Genomic DNA, 14,837 nt, shown 5'->3' on the forward strand with positions numbered 1-14,837 from the left:
TGAATTTCTCCAGAAGATTAGATCTAGATCTATCTAGACTAGTCTACAGAGAGCTATGATTCATAAATCTACTCGCATTAATAGTTAACTGTAGATCTAATAGACTCATATTTTTCATTAACAAGAAAATTACAAAAACATTTTGACAAAAATGTACATGAGTACATGATGAATACCAGCCACCTGAATAAAGAAAATGCTAAATAATACTACATTATATAGATCTATATTATACTATAATTATAACTTAAAAGTCTATCATACGAGTACATCCTTTATCTTCATAAAATTTAATCAGTCTATTCCATGTCTTGTCATACCTCAGTAATCTATCATTACCTATAAATATACATAAAACATGTTACATTGCATTTATCTCTTACAGTCTTACCAATGATTATAAGCCCATATCTAGCACGAGTGATACCAACATTGATCTGATGATCATCAGTCAGGAAACCAAGATTTTCTGTTAACCATCTCCTGTCAGGTTGAATGTACTCTTTATGACTGATTTCACTGAGTTTTTGTGATCTGACAGTTGTTAGTATAACAATATCATACTCATCACCTACACAATAATTATTCACATCACATAAAATGAACTAATCATGCACAGAATGTTTATTTAAAATCAGATGTAATCTACTTATTAAAAAATGCATCTATTTATGTAGAAATACCTTGACTCTCAACAATAGTAGCAACTCTTAAACTTTTCCACTTTGTTTTAAGCACAGGGTCATTCTTTATCATGTCAACAACAAGGTTCTTTTGTGCCCCATAAGGAGTGAGGACAGCTATGCTCTCATGCTCAACATCATGATTCATCACCAACTTTGTAATATATTTTAACTAAAAGAAACGAAACATTATAGCACATTTATCCAGTAAAAATAATACAATGCAATTTCAATTGACATTGTACATGAAAAATTCTAATTAAGCAAAATTTTGGTTAATTGGTTGTAGTACACATAGTGATATTACTGCTATTTAAGAGCTATGAAATTTTGATGAGGGAAAATTTAAACTTTGGATGGTATTTTGCTGCAGCACAAAGCATACTTAAATGTATATGCATGCATCTCAGGCTCAGCTCTTTGTTATTACAGAATAAAAATGCCTCACCACTGCTTTAGCTTCCTGCTCATTGCATTTAGAATGAGAATCTACTTTTTTCGAATACTTGCTATCAGTAAATTTCTCTACTCCATAAACTTTCAGAAACAGAACAGGGTATTGCTGTCCTCTAGACCAAAACAAATCTATGGATTGAGTTAGTGGACGTCTTTCTTTGACAATTTGATCAGCCTTTAATTTACTATTATAGAAAATACTCGATGGTCCTTGGCATATGAATGAATGCTGCACAAAATAAAAATAAGACTGTAACAACATTAGTATAGCATCATAATCACACATAATTGTTTTAGCATACACTTACTGGAATGGCAATTAACTTACCATTCTATATTGTAGCTCCAATGTTATCAAGTAAGGATCTTGACTTTCAGCACATCTCTCAAACTGGTTGGCATATCTTTCAAACAATGAAGTACCCAGGCCACACTCTTTGGCTGGAGGATATTTTATGACTGGTTGTAGCTGCTTGTGATCTCCTATCAGCACTACATGTTCACATAAACTGCTTGCAGCTATTGTCTCAGGCTCAGTGGCCATACCAGACTCATCTATTATACACTGAGCTAGTATGTCTTTGGAACTCAACAATCGTTGACTGCATGTTTCATTACAAGTGCAAAGAATAACATCATAATTATTTTGAATTTCCCTTTTCTCTGAAGAAGTTATCATATCTTTATAACTAGACAAAATACAAAATATCATATATTATTAATAACGAATAATAATATTGTATCAGTTTACCACAGTAATTATTAATTACTATAATTTGCACTTTTGACATGTTGTAGTATTTTATTCCATTTTATAAGATGTATGTATGTTACATTAATTTATGGAAAATCATGATTACGTAGATCAAATAACATAGCAGACTTTGGGTCAAGTACAAAACCTCAATTACAATACACTCCTTTTGTAAAAAATAGACTCAATTAGAAATGCCATGTTGAATAGATATAATTTCAATTAAAAAAATACTATTTCGATATGTTTTTGCATGAAAAACATGGCTTGTTTAAAGAAACAGCAGTTTAGCTGTCACACAGTAGAAGTAATAACGTATTTGTCACCAGGGTTTTCTACAGAGTAGGCTAAGTTAGCTATGAGCTTACAAGCACTGCACTATAGCGCATGGCTTTTGAAGTAATGCTTAAAATAAATCAATCTTGATGATATACAACAACAGAGCATGTGTATGTACCGTATAGCTTGAAATTTTCGTGGAATGTAAATTTTGTGGTTTTCATGGTTATGGGCTGTCCACAAAATTTAAACCCACAAAATCATCCCCTTACAGGCTATGTAAACTGTCAACCACAAAAATTAAACCATGAATTGCCCCACTAGGAGCAAACTACGAAAATATCGACCCACAAAAATTTTAAGCTATACGGTATGTATCAGAAAAATCATAAAAATTAGGAATTTCTGCCTAGCTGTTTTTTGACAAAATTTGGCCCAAAACTGTCCTACCATAGTACACGGTCTCAGGTCAGATTTTTGAGCAACTTTAAAAATTCATATAAAATTCAATTTTGATTGGAATTGGCTCAAACTAGATACACAAAATCAGAACATGTATATGTATTAAATAAAAATTATAAAAATGAAGAATTTTTTCCTATCCATGTTTGACAAAATACAATGGATGAAGGTTTTTTATAAAGCTTGATAAACAGCACAACTCATGAATTGGCAAGAAGTAGTCTCACTGGGCGAGACTAGGCAAGAGGCTGAGCACTATACTGGGAAACTCTGATTGCCACACTTCCATCTACATGTATAGTGCATGTACATATAATCTTGCTATGTGAAATGGCTACACTGAGGTAAATGAGAGCACCTCCCTGCAATGATTCAGTATACACTTCAACAACTTAATTTTGATAAATTCCAATTACATTCTGTTCAGGCTTAAGCCTCAATTACAATTACAATTTTAATTGTCCCAGGGTCTCAATTATGTGATCAAAGACTTACTTCTTTCTTTCAGTTGATGATGGAATGATACTTTGACTCAAAAGTTTTTGTAGTTTTGTCTCAGTAGCTCTTATTTCAGGGAAATTTTGCCTTATTATTATGTGTAGAGATTCATTACGAAATTCTTCTAAGACACGACCACCATCATTATCATCTCTCTCTGCTCTTTCTTGTGTCAGTACAAAAACAGGATCTGGGCAGTCCATACGCTCATGAGTACGTCCATAAATACGAAGAATTTTTAATTTTTTGCTCCCCAATTTCTCATTTAATAAATGCAAGTTTTCTATAAAATACTGAAGTTAAACTGCACTTTTCCATAAATTACTTACTATGAACCACATCTACTGATTTGTTAGAGGGACCACAATACAGTACTGACTTAAAAAAAGAGGTTGGATCTTCTTTAGATATTTCTTTATTTGTTATTGAAAAAATGTAAGCTAAATGTGCCCCAGTCTCACTCTTTCCTGTACCTGTATCAAGTAAGTATAATAATATAATTAATACTTATCATTACAGTGTTTTGAAGTTCAAAGATCATGTGAAATTTGTAAATTATCATAATCAGCATAATTCAGGTAAAAACTGTATAGTGCTTTATTTCTGAGGAGTAACACTTTAGTCTTTAGTGATTTTTATTTGTCATGGATTAGTACTGATTTAATCACATAATTAAAGCTTTATTCATTTAAATGCAATTGTCATTTAAGGTACTGCCAAATCCAAAAAATCATTTCCATAAAAAATTATCTTGTATACTACAAAAGTAAAGCAAAGCAGTATCATCAATGATTCAAAATTGAATAATATATTTTCAAACCACTTTTTAGAAATGGCAGACAATGAGACAACCATGATTCACTGAAAATGATTGAAACTTCAACATGGTCATAATTATAGTTTTCATTACCTGGAGGTCCTTGAATCAACTGAAACCTATTCCTTAGTGCTCTTTTAATTGAATCTTGCTGTATAGGATTTAATTCAATGCCACCCTCTCCTTTCCAAAGTTGCTTTGCTAGTGGATTATTATTGAACACTTTTAGTGAGATCTTAGATTGCTCTGAATTGTGAATACATGCATAAAAATTAAAATATAACTCTTTTAAATTTACTTTTCACAACAGTGAATTTATTAAAATCTATTGATCTTGTGTCAGAAACTGCAATAGTTTTGGAAAGGCTGGACCAGTTGTCACCAACCCTCAATGCTTCCTTTAATCTTCCATACACTCGGCTATAAGAATTATGATATGAAAATAATAATTTAAAATACCAATTATTTCATTGCTTACTGAAACGAATCAGGCATTGGTATTATCTGTATCTCACAATTTTGGTTTCCTTTTTTCAATTCTTGATACATATTCTCTGTGACTCTACATGAGTGGTCACCTTCAGCACACATTCTTATTATAACATCTTCATCCTTTTTCTTTGTTTTCTTATTTTCATTTCGCTTCACTTTGGTTACAACAAAATGATAAACAGCATTGAGGCTATCACTAATCTCATATCGAACACAAAGGAAGTCACCAGATTTGATACTAATGAAATCCAAAGAGTCTTGATTCCTAGGAGGTATGACAAGAGAAACATCATTTGGTAAGTAGTAAGGATCATCAACACAATTATCAACTCGAGTAAATTTCTTCCATTTTAAAGGAGCGTGTCTGATGAATACGAGATTTTTTGTTTTGACACTTTCATTAGCAGACTCAGCAATTAACACTTTACTCCAAAGCTCTACATACTGTTCTATTGAGTGATATGCTGTATCACGTGATGCTTTCTGTAGCTGAATATCAGAGAAGCAGAGAGAAGGATTCTTGTTATGTTGAAGGCACACGCGAACTGTTGGTGCTATCTCCATTAATTGAATAGCTGGTACAGGGAGACACTCTTTAAGAGACTTTCCTAGCCAAACTGTCACTATATCATTAGCTATAAAAGGTCGTTGAATTTTATACTTTATTGCAACACTCTCTTCATCACTTCTTGACTGGGGTTTGTCTTTATTGGCTTCTTGTTGCAATTGGAGAATTAAACTTTTTACTTCTTTAAAATTGTCTTCATTTTGATACTTAAGATACTGGTGTGTTACAAGCCAGCATTCTGGACTAAGAGTAATACCTTTATCATGAACTGCAAAATTAGCATTAAAATAATGAATCTGTGGTTCTCCTTCTTCAAGCCCTTGTGTGTAATGATACATTTTAGCAGCAATAGAGCAACGAGGAGCTTTGAGAGTAGCAGGAGGCATGTCAATTACATCAGGATGAGAGAAGAGGTTAAAGGATTGACGTAATGATATTGATACTATTTCCCATACAATAGATTTAGTAGCTCCATCTTCAATTGTGTGATGAAAATTAAGATCTGATATGCTAAATGATGTGTCTTGGCTATGAATACACTGATAATGACTTGAAGTGAAAGATAATTCAAACGAGTCATTGCTTTTCTTGGAAGATTTGATCACAAAAGCCTCTGCTCTCTCTAGTGAGATTTCACAGCTTCTGGTTATACATGCTTTATTTTCAGCCCTTTCAAAATCTTTAGCAATTTTGTTCCTGACATTCAGTTGAGAGCACAACTTTGCAAGCTCAGAATTCTCAGCTATAGGCTTTCCTTCAATGAGTGATGTTACTAATCTTTGCACAACCAGATCAAAGTATCTCCTTATAGGCGATGTAAAATGTGTATATGCTGGTAGTGCAAGGCTATTATGAGAATGATTAGCACAGATATGTTCTTTGCTCTTTTCAATCACAACATAACTGGCTTTTCTGCTGATCAATCGCAACATAGCTTCAGCCATTGCTAACTGTGGATAAAGCTTATTATTGCTAAGAATTGAAGCTAATTGAATGTGATCTCCCTCAGAGCATGCATCAATAAGTAGCTGAAGTGTAGTACTAGGCATAATTAAAGAACCTGCTTCATTAGTTGAATCTTTTAAATAACACTTAAAAGACAGGGAGTGAGCCAGGAAGTTTTGATTCAGCTCCATAAAATTTTGCTTTTCTTCTTTTAAAGGTGGCATTTGAGCTCGTAAAAGGGCAGTTTGTTGTGGAAGTTTCTCATGAAGATATTTAGCTATTGCTGCATTACAAAATATCATTAATTCTTCTATAAGAAGATGAGTCTGCCAGTTAGTCTCTTCACCTTCCTCAGATTGGCCATAACAGTAACCAGCATCACCTAACCTCTTAATGCGTAAGTACATAGCTATCTTATACAGTAGATTAAGAGTATTAGCCATTAATAAGCTTGGTCTGCTGGCAGCATCAAATGCTTCAACTTGCCTTCTTGTCTCATCATCAACCGTTTCATTATGCATTACCTTTTTAGCAGATTCATAAGTGAATCGTACTTGAGAAGTGACCATTGCTTCCTTTGGATTGCCAGACACTACACTAGTTACCACTCCTTTTTCAATGAGTACTTTAGCTGGTAGACATAAAGCATGCCGTTTTTTCAAATAGTCAAGGCTCAATTGAGATGTGATACTGGATGGAAACATGTGCCTTACTCGTCCAATGCCATATGATGCACCATTCTGTTTAGCACCATATACAGATGTCCCCCTCTGTTTAGCTTTCTTGTCTAAAGGATGGTTTTCATTTATATGTTTGGCAACATTAGCTATAAGAACTGCCAGCTCATAATTGCCATCTTGAGGAAGAGGTGTCAAACTGACTGCATCATCTAAATCTTTAGATAAAGGAGGATCAATGGTAAATGCTCTGTTATAATGATGAAGCTGGTTAGTTTCATTTGGTGCTTGAAGTGGTGCATGTACTTTTTCATCTTCTTCATGAATGCCATATACAAGGCTAAGCAAGTGATTAGTAAAGAAAAGGTTTGACGTGCGTGGAACAGCTTCAATGACAGCTCCTAGTGCTTTTCGATATTTTGGATTCCAACCGAGGACCTCAACAACAAACAAGAGACTCTGAGACAATTCAAACGGTATGAGCTCCTTAATACAAGGAATCTGATCATTAGGTAAGACTGAAAGTGACTCCTCTTTAAACACTGTAATGTAATCATGCACCATTGGGGCCTGATCATCTTTTGGACGATATCGAAGAAGGTTGTCAGATATTTTTGGAAGGTTTACAATTACAGGAGCAGTTTTATCAAGAGGGTAAAAGTTAATTAGGCCATATTGATCAGCACGGCATACATACCTAGTTGGATGTTGCTCTTTAATAACTTTTACTACCCTACCAGACCTTAAAACCACTGCTTCATCATCACCAGATGCAGATTGAGAATTAAATACAGTAACTTCGACTTGCACTATATCATTATTAAAAGCTCCTTTTCTATTATTTAATCCATTAATAACTATGGGCTCCTTTGACTGATCAAGTGGAACTGCAATTGCTGAGCGATAGCTTTTCATTTGTAATTCACAATCAAAAATACCTTCTTTTTCACCTTCTTCCTCACTTTCATTCTTTTTGTTCTCATTTGGTTCCTTTTTATCAATGTCAGATGAGCCAGAGTCTATAATATTCCAATGCTCACCTACATGTACGTCTTGAACAATTTTTAATTTGCAGTTTTTGTACTGTGGTATAGATTTTAATGCTTGTTGAAATGATTTCAATATGCTATCTTTACCAGAAAAAGACCCATTTGTCATTAAATCAGGTGACAACTTAAAAATCATCTCTTGCAACATTTTAATTTTATCAGAAATGATAGCCTGATCTGCTTTATGTTGAAGTTTTGAAGGCACTAAAAAGGTTTTAGAAAGAATACACCTTCTAATGTACTCTTTCCAACAAGAGCATTCATTACCCATGCTTTCTTCTATTGTCATCAACAGAAACGGATTACCAGCACATACTACAAGCGATTTAGCACGTGTTAATGCAGTATTGAATACATATTGACTGCAAGGTGTCTTGGTTGGATTTTTAGATTTGCCTTCTCTTGTAGTAGGCTCTGCTGTACTAAGAAAAATTGCCTCATACTCACAACCTATATGTAGAGAAAATAATTGTTAATTGGGATAATTATTAAAATTGACTATACCTTGAATATCAAAAACAGTCCGAACATCAATATCTTCAAAATTTAAATAATCATAAGACAATACTTGAATAACTCTAATTTTCTAAAGTTTAGAAATAAATTCAAAAAGTATGAAATTTTGACTTGCTTGGTGAGCTGTTGTTGTCATAACACAAATTTTAGAAAGATCCATTTTACCCCATTGATTTGGCCAGCTCTTAACATATTTACTCAGTTCTTGTAGTAATAGTCTGACTTCAAACTCATCTGTGTTACTATGTACTTCTTTAGCTTCACTTAGATCAGAGCATATAAAATGAAGAGGGTATTTAGCTTCAGGATGAAGATGAGTGACAGCTTCAGCAGCAGTAATCAATGCAGAATCATAAAATAAGTAAGATGGAAGAGACAGTATAGCATGGTGACATCTAAAATTAGTGAGAAGAGTAGCAGAATGTACTGATGAAGCATCAGATAATCTATCATCATTATAAAGAGTATGCAGTCTCTCCAGCAATGACAGACTAAGACCATTTTTAATAGCTAGTTCACCAAGCACTAACAAAGAGGGACCAACCTATTCAATATATTAAATTTATTAGTAAGTATATTAGTGCATACAGTTATTGCTCACTTGTTTGTGGTCTCCTGCAATTACAATTTGTGTATTACCGTCAGCTAAACAAAGAGGAGCCACAGATTCAGGTTCACGAGTTTGAGCACCTTCATCCAGCAAAATATGACTGAAAAAGCCTTTAGGGACAACTCCAAGCAAATTAAGTGAAGAAGAAAATGTTGTTACAATTAAACTAATGTTTTGTAGCTCATTTCTCGAACACTTAATATCTGTAATTGTAACATAATACTCTACACAAGATGAAGGAGGATGGTATTCCATTGGTACCAAGCGAACAACTTTGCCACAACGCCAACCAGAATCAATCATTTTTGAAAAGTAATTAGCCATAAAGGTGTCCGCGGAGCGCTGATGATGGGCACAGATAAGAATCCTGTTCTTTCGATTTTGTTGTAATACTTGGTATGCAGCACGAGCTAGCAACTGAGTTTTACCAGTTCCAAATGAACCTATAATTAAAACAGGTGCTTTGTTAGCTTCACAGCTCATTATAGACTTAAGTGCCTTCCTCTGTGAATATTCTAATTTGACTATGTCACGAACACATTTAATAGGAGGAATATCTTCATCATTCAACACCACATTACTAAAATGACAAGGGTCATTTGGCATTAAACGATTAAGTACAGCTGGAGGCAAACTATCTAAGGCTCGATGAAGACGATCAAAATAAGAGTATTTTAAAATGAAGGTCACATTGACATTTGATTCTTGTTTAACTCCGGGATTTGTTGTGAGCCCCAGTAAAAAATAAAGGCTATTTTTGTTTCTTGTCTGGAGAATATTTGCTTCGTGCTTATCTCCAGTAGACAAATGGAGAATAACTATGCATTCACTTGCCTGCATAGCATAAGCTATTGTATCAGCATCAAGTTGTGTGTTTGATATTGTATAAAACAATTTATACTTGTTTTGATACCACCTAAAGTGCTTGTTCATACATATGTCAATACTTGACAACTTCAAATCATAGAGACCATCACACCTACATTATAAAATTAAAAATTGATGCATTCTAGCTTAACTATACTTGTCTCTAAGAATCCTCTCATGTTCATCTTCTTCCCGACACAATAGCTGGTGAAATTTCTCCTTATAGTTGCTAGGAGTTAATGTAGCAGCTAGTAGCTCTTCATTAATAGGGCAGTGGGCATGCTTTCTGAAGGAGTGCATTGAAATAGACTTCTCAGTTGTATGTACTAAAATACAAGAAAAAGAAATACATGTATAAGCCAAAATAAATATGATCTTTACCTTCAGGAATAGGAACCTTATTTCGAGATGTTGCTTTCTTTGTGGATCTATTGGGTACTGAACTTAAAGTTTCCCGTAACTCATTACTAATAAAAGAACCAATATTAATATTCCTAGGGTTTTGTAGAGATTTTGAGTGTTCTGAAGAAATATGACTAGTTCTTATATCTGCAAGTGAGGATTTTGAAGCTGTTACAGTAGATTGTAATGAAATGGGAACAACAGGTTCAAGCGATTTCCATGGAGATTGCTTTTGCTGTTGAGATGAGGCAGTTGGTGACAACTGAAGGACTGGTGGCCCTAGTTTAGACTGTATAGCTGTATTAATTCCTTTTTGCTTCTTTGAAGACAACGATTTTTGAGGAGCAGGTTCTATTTTTGCACTAGTTTGTTTTGATGGAGGCAGAGAATTAGTTTTGTGTGTAGATTTTGGTTGTCTAGATTTCTGCTGCTGGTCTGTATAAGCATATTGCTGTTCTGTTTTAAGATGCGGCTCTTGTTCAACTGCTGGGTACTGCTGCTGCTTGACTAGATGCTGTGAAAACGCATGAGGCTGTTGCTTTGTAGGAGATTGATGCATCTTTGCTTCTTGTGGTGAAGAAGCAAGTTGCTTTTTACTTTCTGAAGGAGAAGGTAGTAGATGTAGTTGTGGCCATGGTTGTGCTGCTTCATTTTGAAAAGGTATGTCTTGATTGGCTTGAGAAGATGGCTGCTTCCTATCTTGAGTTGGTTGATATGATACTGAAGGTGGAGTACCTGATGACCACCCACTGGACTGTTGAGCTGAGTGCATTTTAGAAGGAGTAGTAGGAGGCATCAATACAGGAGCTTTAGGTAGTAAAGAAGCCTTTGTGATGCAATCCTGTGAATAACCATTCTTTTGAAACAATTTAATTACATCTACATTGTATATATAATAACAAGGTGGCACCAAAAAGTATGAAATCCTTACCAGTTGTATTATCACATTTCAGCATGTCAAAGAACTGTACTTTTACTTGTTCAAACTGGGCACGGTCAGAAGGAGTACTTTTAAATGTTTCATATTTAAGGCATCTTGAAATAAACTCTCTCCAGCACCATTTAAGATTATCCATAGTAGCTTCAGACAACAGCAGTACAAGAGGATTACCTACAGCTACTACAAGACTTTTAGAGCGTGTGATTGCTGTATTGAATAGTGCTGGATTACAAAAACTCTTCAAAGGATCAAATGGTCGACCATTGGGCTCTAAACTTTCAACAGTACTCATGAAAAGCATACGGTACTCCTGCCCTGTTTGTACATGTATAATAATAAAATTTCAAATGAGACACAAAACTATATTACCTTGCATTTGATAACTGGTGATAACATTGACACCTTCTAAATTATTGAATTTAGTCCTTATCAATTTTTTAATAAGGTTTGCCTGTCAAAGACACAATGATGCATGATTTCATTATGTAATTATTGCAATAACAAATTAGTTAAAACATGGTTTCAAGAGTGGTACAGGAAATACAGCATGAGAGGTGTTACAGAAAGCCATGCAGTATGAGGTAAGTTGAGTGTTGTATGACTTTCTTGATAAAACCTTTCATGCTGTATTTCCTACATACAGCACAAAAAGCTGTGCTCTAACTAGTTTATGGTTAGTGCTTGTGTACATAAAAGCACCAGTCCAAACACCTATTTCACTAATGAGAGTAGAAAAGGAGCCACCAAGCTAAAAAGAAGAGTTCATTATGATTGTTTATACAACATACCGTATATCTGGAAATTTTCATCTGTTTTTAATTTTCGGATGCATGGCTTTGTGCGAAATTAAAATTCATGAAAGTTAATTTATTTATGGGTAAGTTTTGCATGCAGATACCATGTGCAGTGTCAAGACACGTGGCACTATCATCACAAAATGGCGCTGCTTTGTTTCTTCCAATTAAAGTATCTCTCCTAGTCTCCTACAGCAGTTGGCAGACAGTCTAATAAGCATGGTAGCTTCTCAAGCAGAGATGCTCTGTGGGATTCTTTATAAGATCTTTAAAATTTTGCATGTTGTTAATTTTCGGACAGGAACCACTGTGCGAAAATAAAAATACATGAATTTTTTCTGTCTGAAAATTTTCTCCCATGAAAATTACCAGATATACAGTAAAACCACAACTCTGCTGTATAGACCACAAACTGTGCACGTATAGGATAGACAAAATGGGCATAATGAACCTACACACTATATTAAAGTAAAATGCAAAATACTGTATAAACAGGTGGTTATCTGAATTGACAACAATAAATTCAAAACAGAATCTTCAAAGTTTAAATCCGATATTTATAAACTATGCAATACCTGTTTCAAACTTGGAGTCATAATGCAAGTGTCTTTCAGATCCCAGCTTTTGAACTTGTCACTGTGTAGCTGCACTGCTTGAAGGAGTCTATCAGCCTCTACAGCACACTGAGCATCAACTGGAATATCATTAGTAAAACTGGAACATATAAAAACATAAGGATAAGGAGCCTTGAGGTGGTATGGTACTCTACCACAAGCTCTCAGCTCTGAATTGTAAAACAACTTAGAAGGTAGCTCTAAAATGTCAGCTTGTGAGCGATAATTAATATTCCATGATGGAGTGTTCCTCTTGGTAATGTCTCCGATAGATTTATACTTCTCTAGTAATCGTTGCAACAGTGACACACATAAACCAAACTGCTGAGGAGCTTTACCAAGAACAAGAATTTGAGGACCAACCTACATGTACATGTAAACAATATAATAATATACAGTACTAGTAATGTTGATGTAATGTTAATATTATAGTAGCCTGTGTCGTACACCTTTAGTATGATAATGCCTAATTTATGCTAATGAATACTATATGACACAAACTTTTTACTTTTATAAACCCAGGAGTACTATTTTGCAGATTTAAGGGTTGGCCTATTCCTGACTAAATAGCCAACAATAAAAATTAGTTTAAATTAAGAGTGGACACATAAGTAGCTCAATATACAGGCTCTGGTCACAGTTTCGCATGTAAACATTTATTGTCTTAAAAACTTCAATTTTGATTAAAATTTCTAATTAATTATTATTAATTGCACTGCCTATGAAATTGGCCATACAACGTACCTGCTGATGGTCTCCAGCAATAACAATACGAGTATTCTTATTTGCCATTAGAAATGGACTAAGAGCTTCAGGTTCACGAGTCTGAGCTCCTTCATCAATTAGAATATGAGTAAAGAAATCAGGCTCAACCTGTTTAGATATTGTCAGGGCTCCTCCAAATGTTGTGACCAATAGAAAGGCGGTTTCACATCTGTATAGTGATAAATCAAAATCAATTGCCGAAACACAATTGGAATATTCAGCATGATATCGTGAGCTTGTAACACGTAGAACTTTTACTGGCCATGAGTGTAACAGCATTTTGTTAAAATATTCTTTCATAAAAACATCAGCAGAATGTTGATGATGGCAACAGATTAAAATACGACAAGCTGAACGGTGACCAGTCTTGTGATGTTCTCTGAAAAAACATTCTGTAGCCACAGCAAGAAGACGAGTCTTACCACAGCCAAAAGCACCAGGTATCAGTACAGGAGCTGAACACTGGTTACTGAGTATTGCTTCTAATGCTGGAATCTGCTCAGGATCAAGATCAATCCCTCTATATGGGTACCTTTCAATGTCAATGGCAATATCTCTAGGAGGGCTTTTAAAATCATCTGGTGTAGGTATAAGACGACGCACAACTTTTGAGCTAATCCTCTTAACTCCATCATTGAGGCCATCAAAGTAACGGTGATTAACATTAAATGTTGCATTTACTGCCAAAGAAGACTGGCCACCAATGCTGTCTTTGAAACAAATGTATAGCTTATCATCAATATGTGAATAATTACAACTAAGAATTTTAGCTACATAGCTACGCCGGCCAATGCTAATAGTAACACATCGATCACTGGCTTGAGTAGCATACATAATCTGTGCTGATGACATTCCTTGTAGACAATAAAAATGAGGGGGATAGCTTTTTTCATCATGCCTTAAAAATGGTGGTTTCCATTTTTGTAAGGCAAAGCTACCATCACACCTAAAAATAATATTCAATATTAAAAATCAGTACTCCGTATATTAAACTCACTTCTTCTTTAGTAGTTCAATGTGTTCCTGTTCTTCATAATAGAGCAAGGCAGTGAACTTTGCTTTATAGTGGTCTGTTGTGATTGGTAGCTTCATGTCATCATATGAAGGTTGAGATTCCCTGTATGAACTATGTAAACTTTTGGTATCTGGTTCGTTCTAAAAACAGATGAATTTGTTTAGTGTCAATTCTAACTCACTAAACTATATACAGGCTAGAGTTTATTATACTGAAAACATAATCATTTACAATGTAAATCTTATGACTCAAGTAGTCATGAGTCATGACGTAAATACACAGTATTTATTAATAGTGTTATGGCTTCACTTGACAGCAACAATTATTGAACTATGCCCTAAAATCTCCCTCCAAAATCCCCTTTGTGGTTTGGTGAAATTATATATTTATGCACATTATATAGGTACAACAGAACATAGCCGCATAGCCAGTACATAATAAAAAGTGCTAATAGTAGCATACATGTAGTACACTGTATTCATGCAACAACGTTCAAATGCTTGTTATAATGTGGTGATTGTGTAACAAATATTAAGGACAAGAGAAGGTTGTTTGGCTTGGCTGCTTGTATGCTAAAAGTGTACTGGGAATTGTGGTTACAAATGCTACTAATACTACCACAACTAGAAATATT

General features: G+C 34.5%; 1 protein-coding gene across 1 annotated transcript; it reads right to left on the minus strand.

The window, feature by feature from the left end:
- Nucleotides 1-143: 143 nt before the first annotated feature.
- On the minus strand, nucleotides 144-14,343 carry LOC100632129 (helicase with zinc finger domain 2-like; the record flags this gene model as incomplete). Its single annotated transcript, XM_003389087.2, has 20 exons — nucleotides 144-339; nucleotides 392-571; nucleotides 684-855; nucleotides 1,132-1,368; nucleotides 1,468-1,828; nucleotides 3,130-3,415; nucleotides 3,462-3,605; nucleotides 4,043-4,195; nucleotides 4,248-4,369; nucleotides 4,428-8,130; nucleotides 8,185-8,266; nucleotides 8,312-8,740; nucleotides 8,798-9,785; nucleotides 9,831-9,999; nucleotides 10,055-10,954; nucleotides 11,007-11,330; nucleotides 11,385-11,466; nucleotides 12,385-12,786; nucleotides 13,168-14,134; nucleotides 14,186-14,343. Coding segments are annotated over 20 exons (9,951 nt in total), but the record flags the coding sequence as incomplete, so codon positions are not given.
- Between the last annotated feature and the right edge of the window lie 494 nt (nucleotides 14,344-14,837).

The sequence above is a fragment of the Amphimedon queenslandica genome, unplaced genomic scaffold, assembly GCF_000090795.2.
Source record: "Amphimedon queenslandica unplaced genomic scaffold, v1.1 AMPQUscaffold_13150, whole genome shotgun sequence".
NCBI classification, from domain to species: Eukaryota; Metazoa; Porifera; class Demospongiae; order Haplosclerida; family Niphatidae; genus Amphimedon; species Amphimedon queenslandica.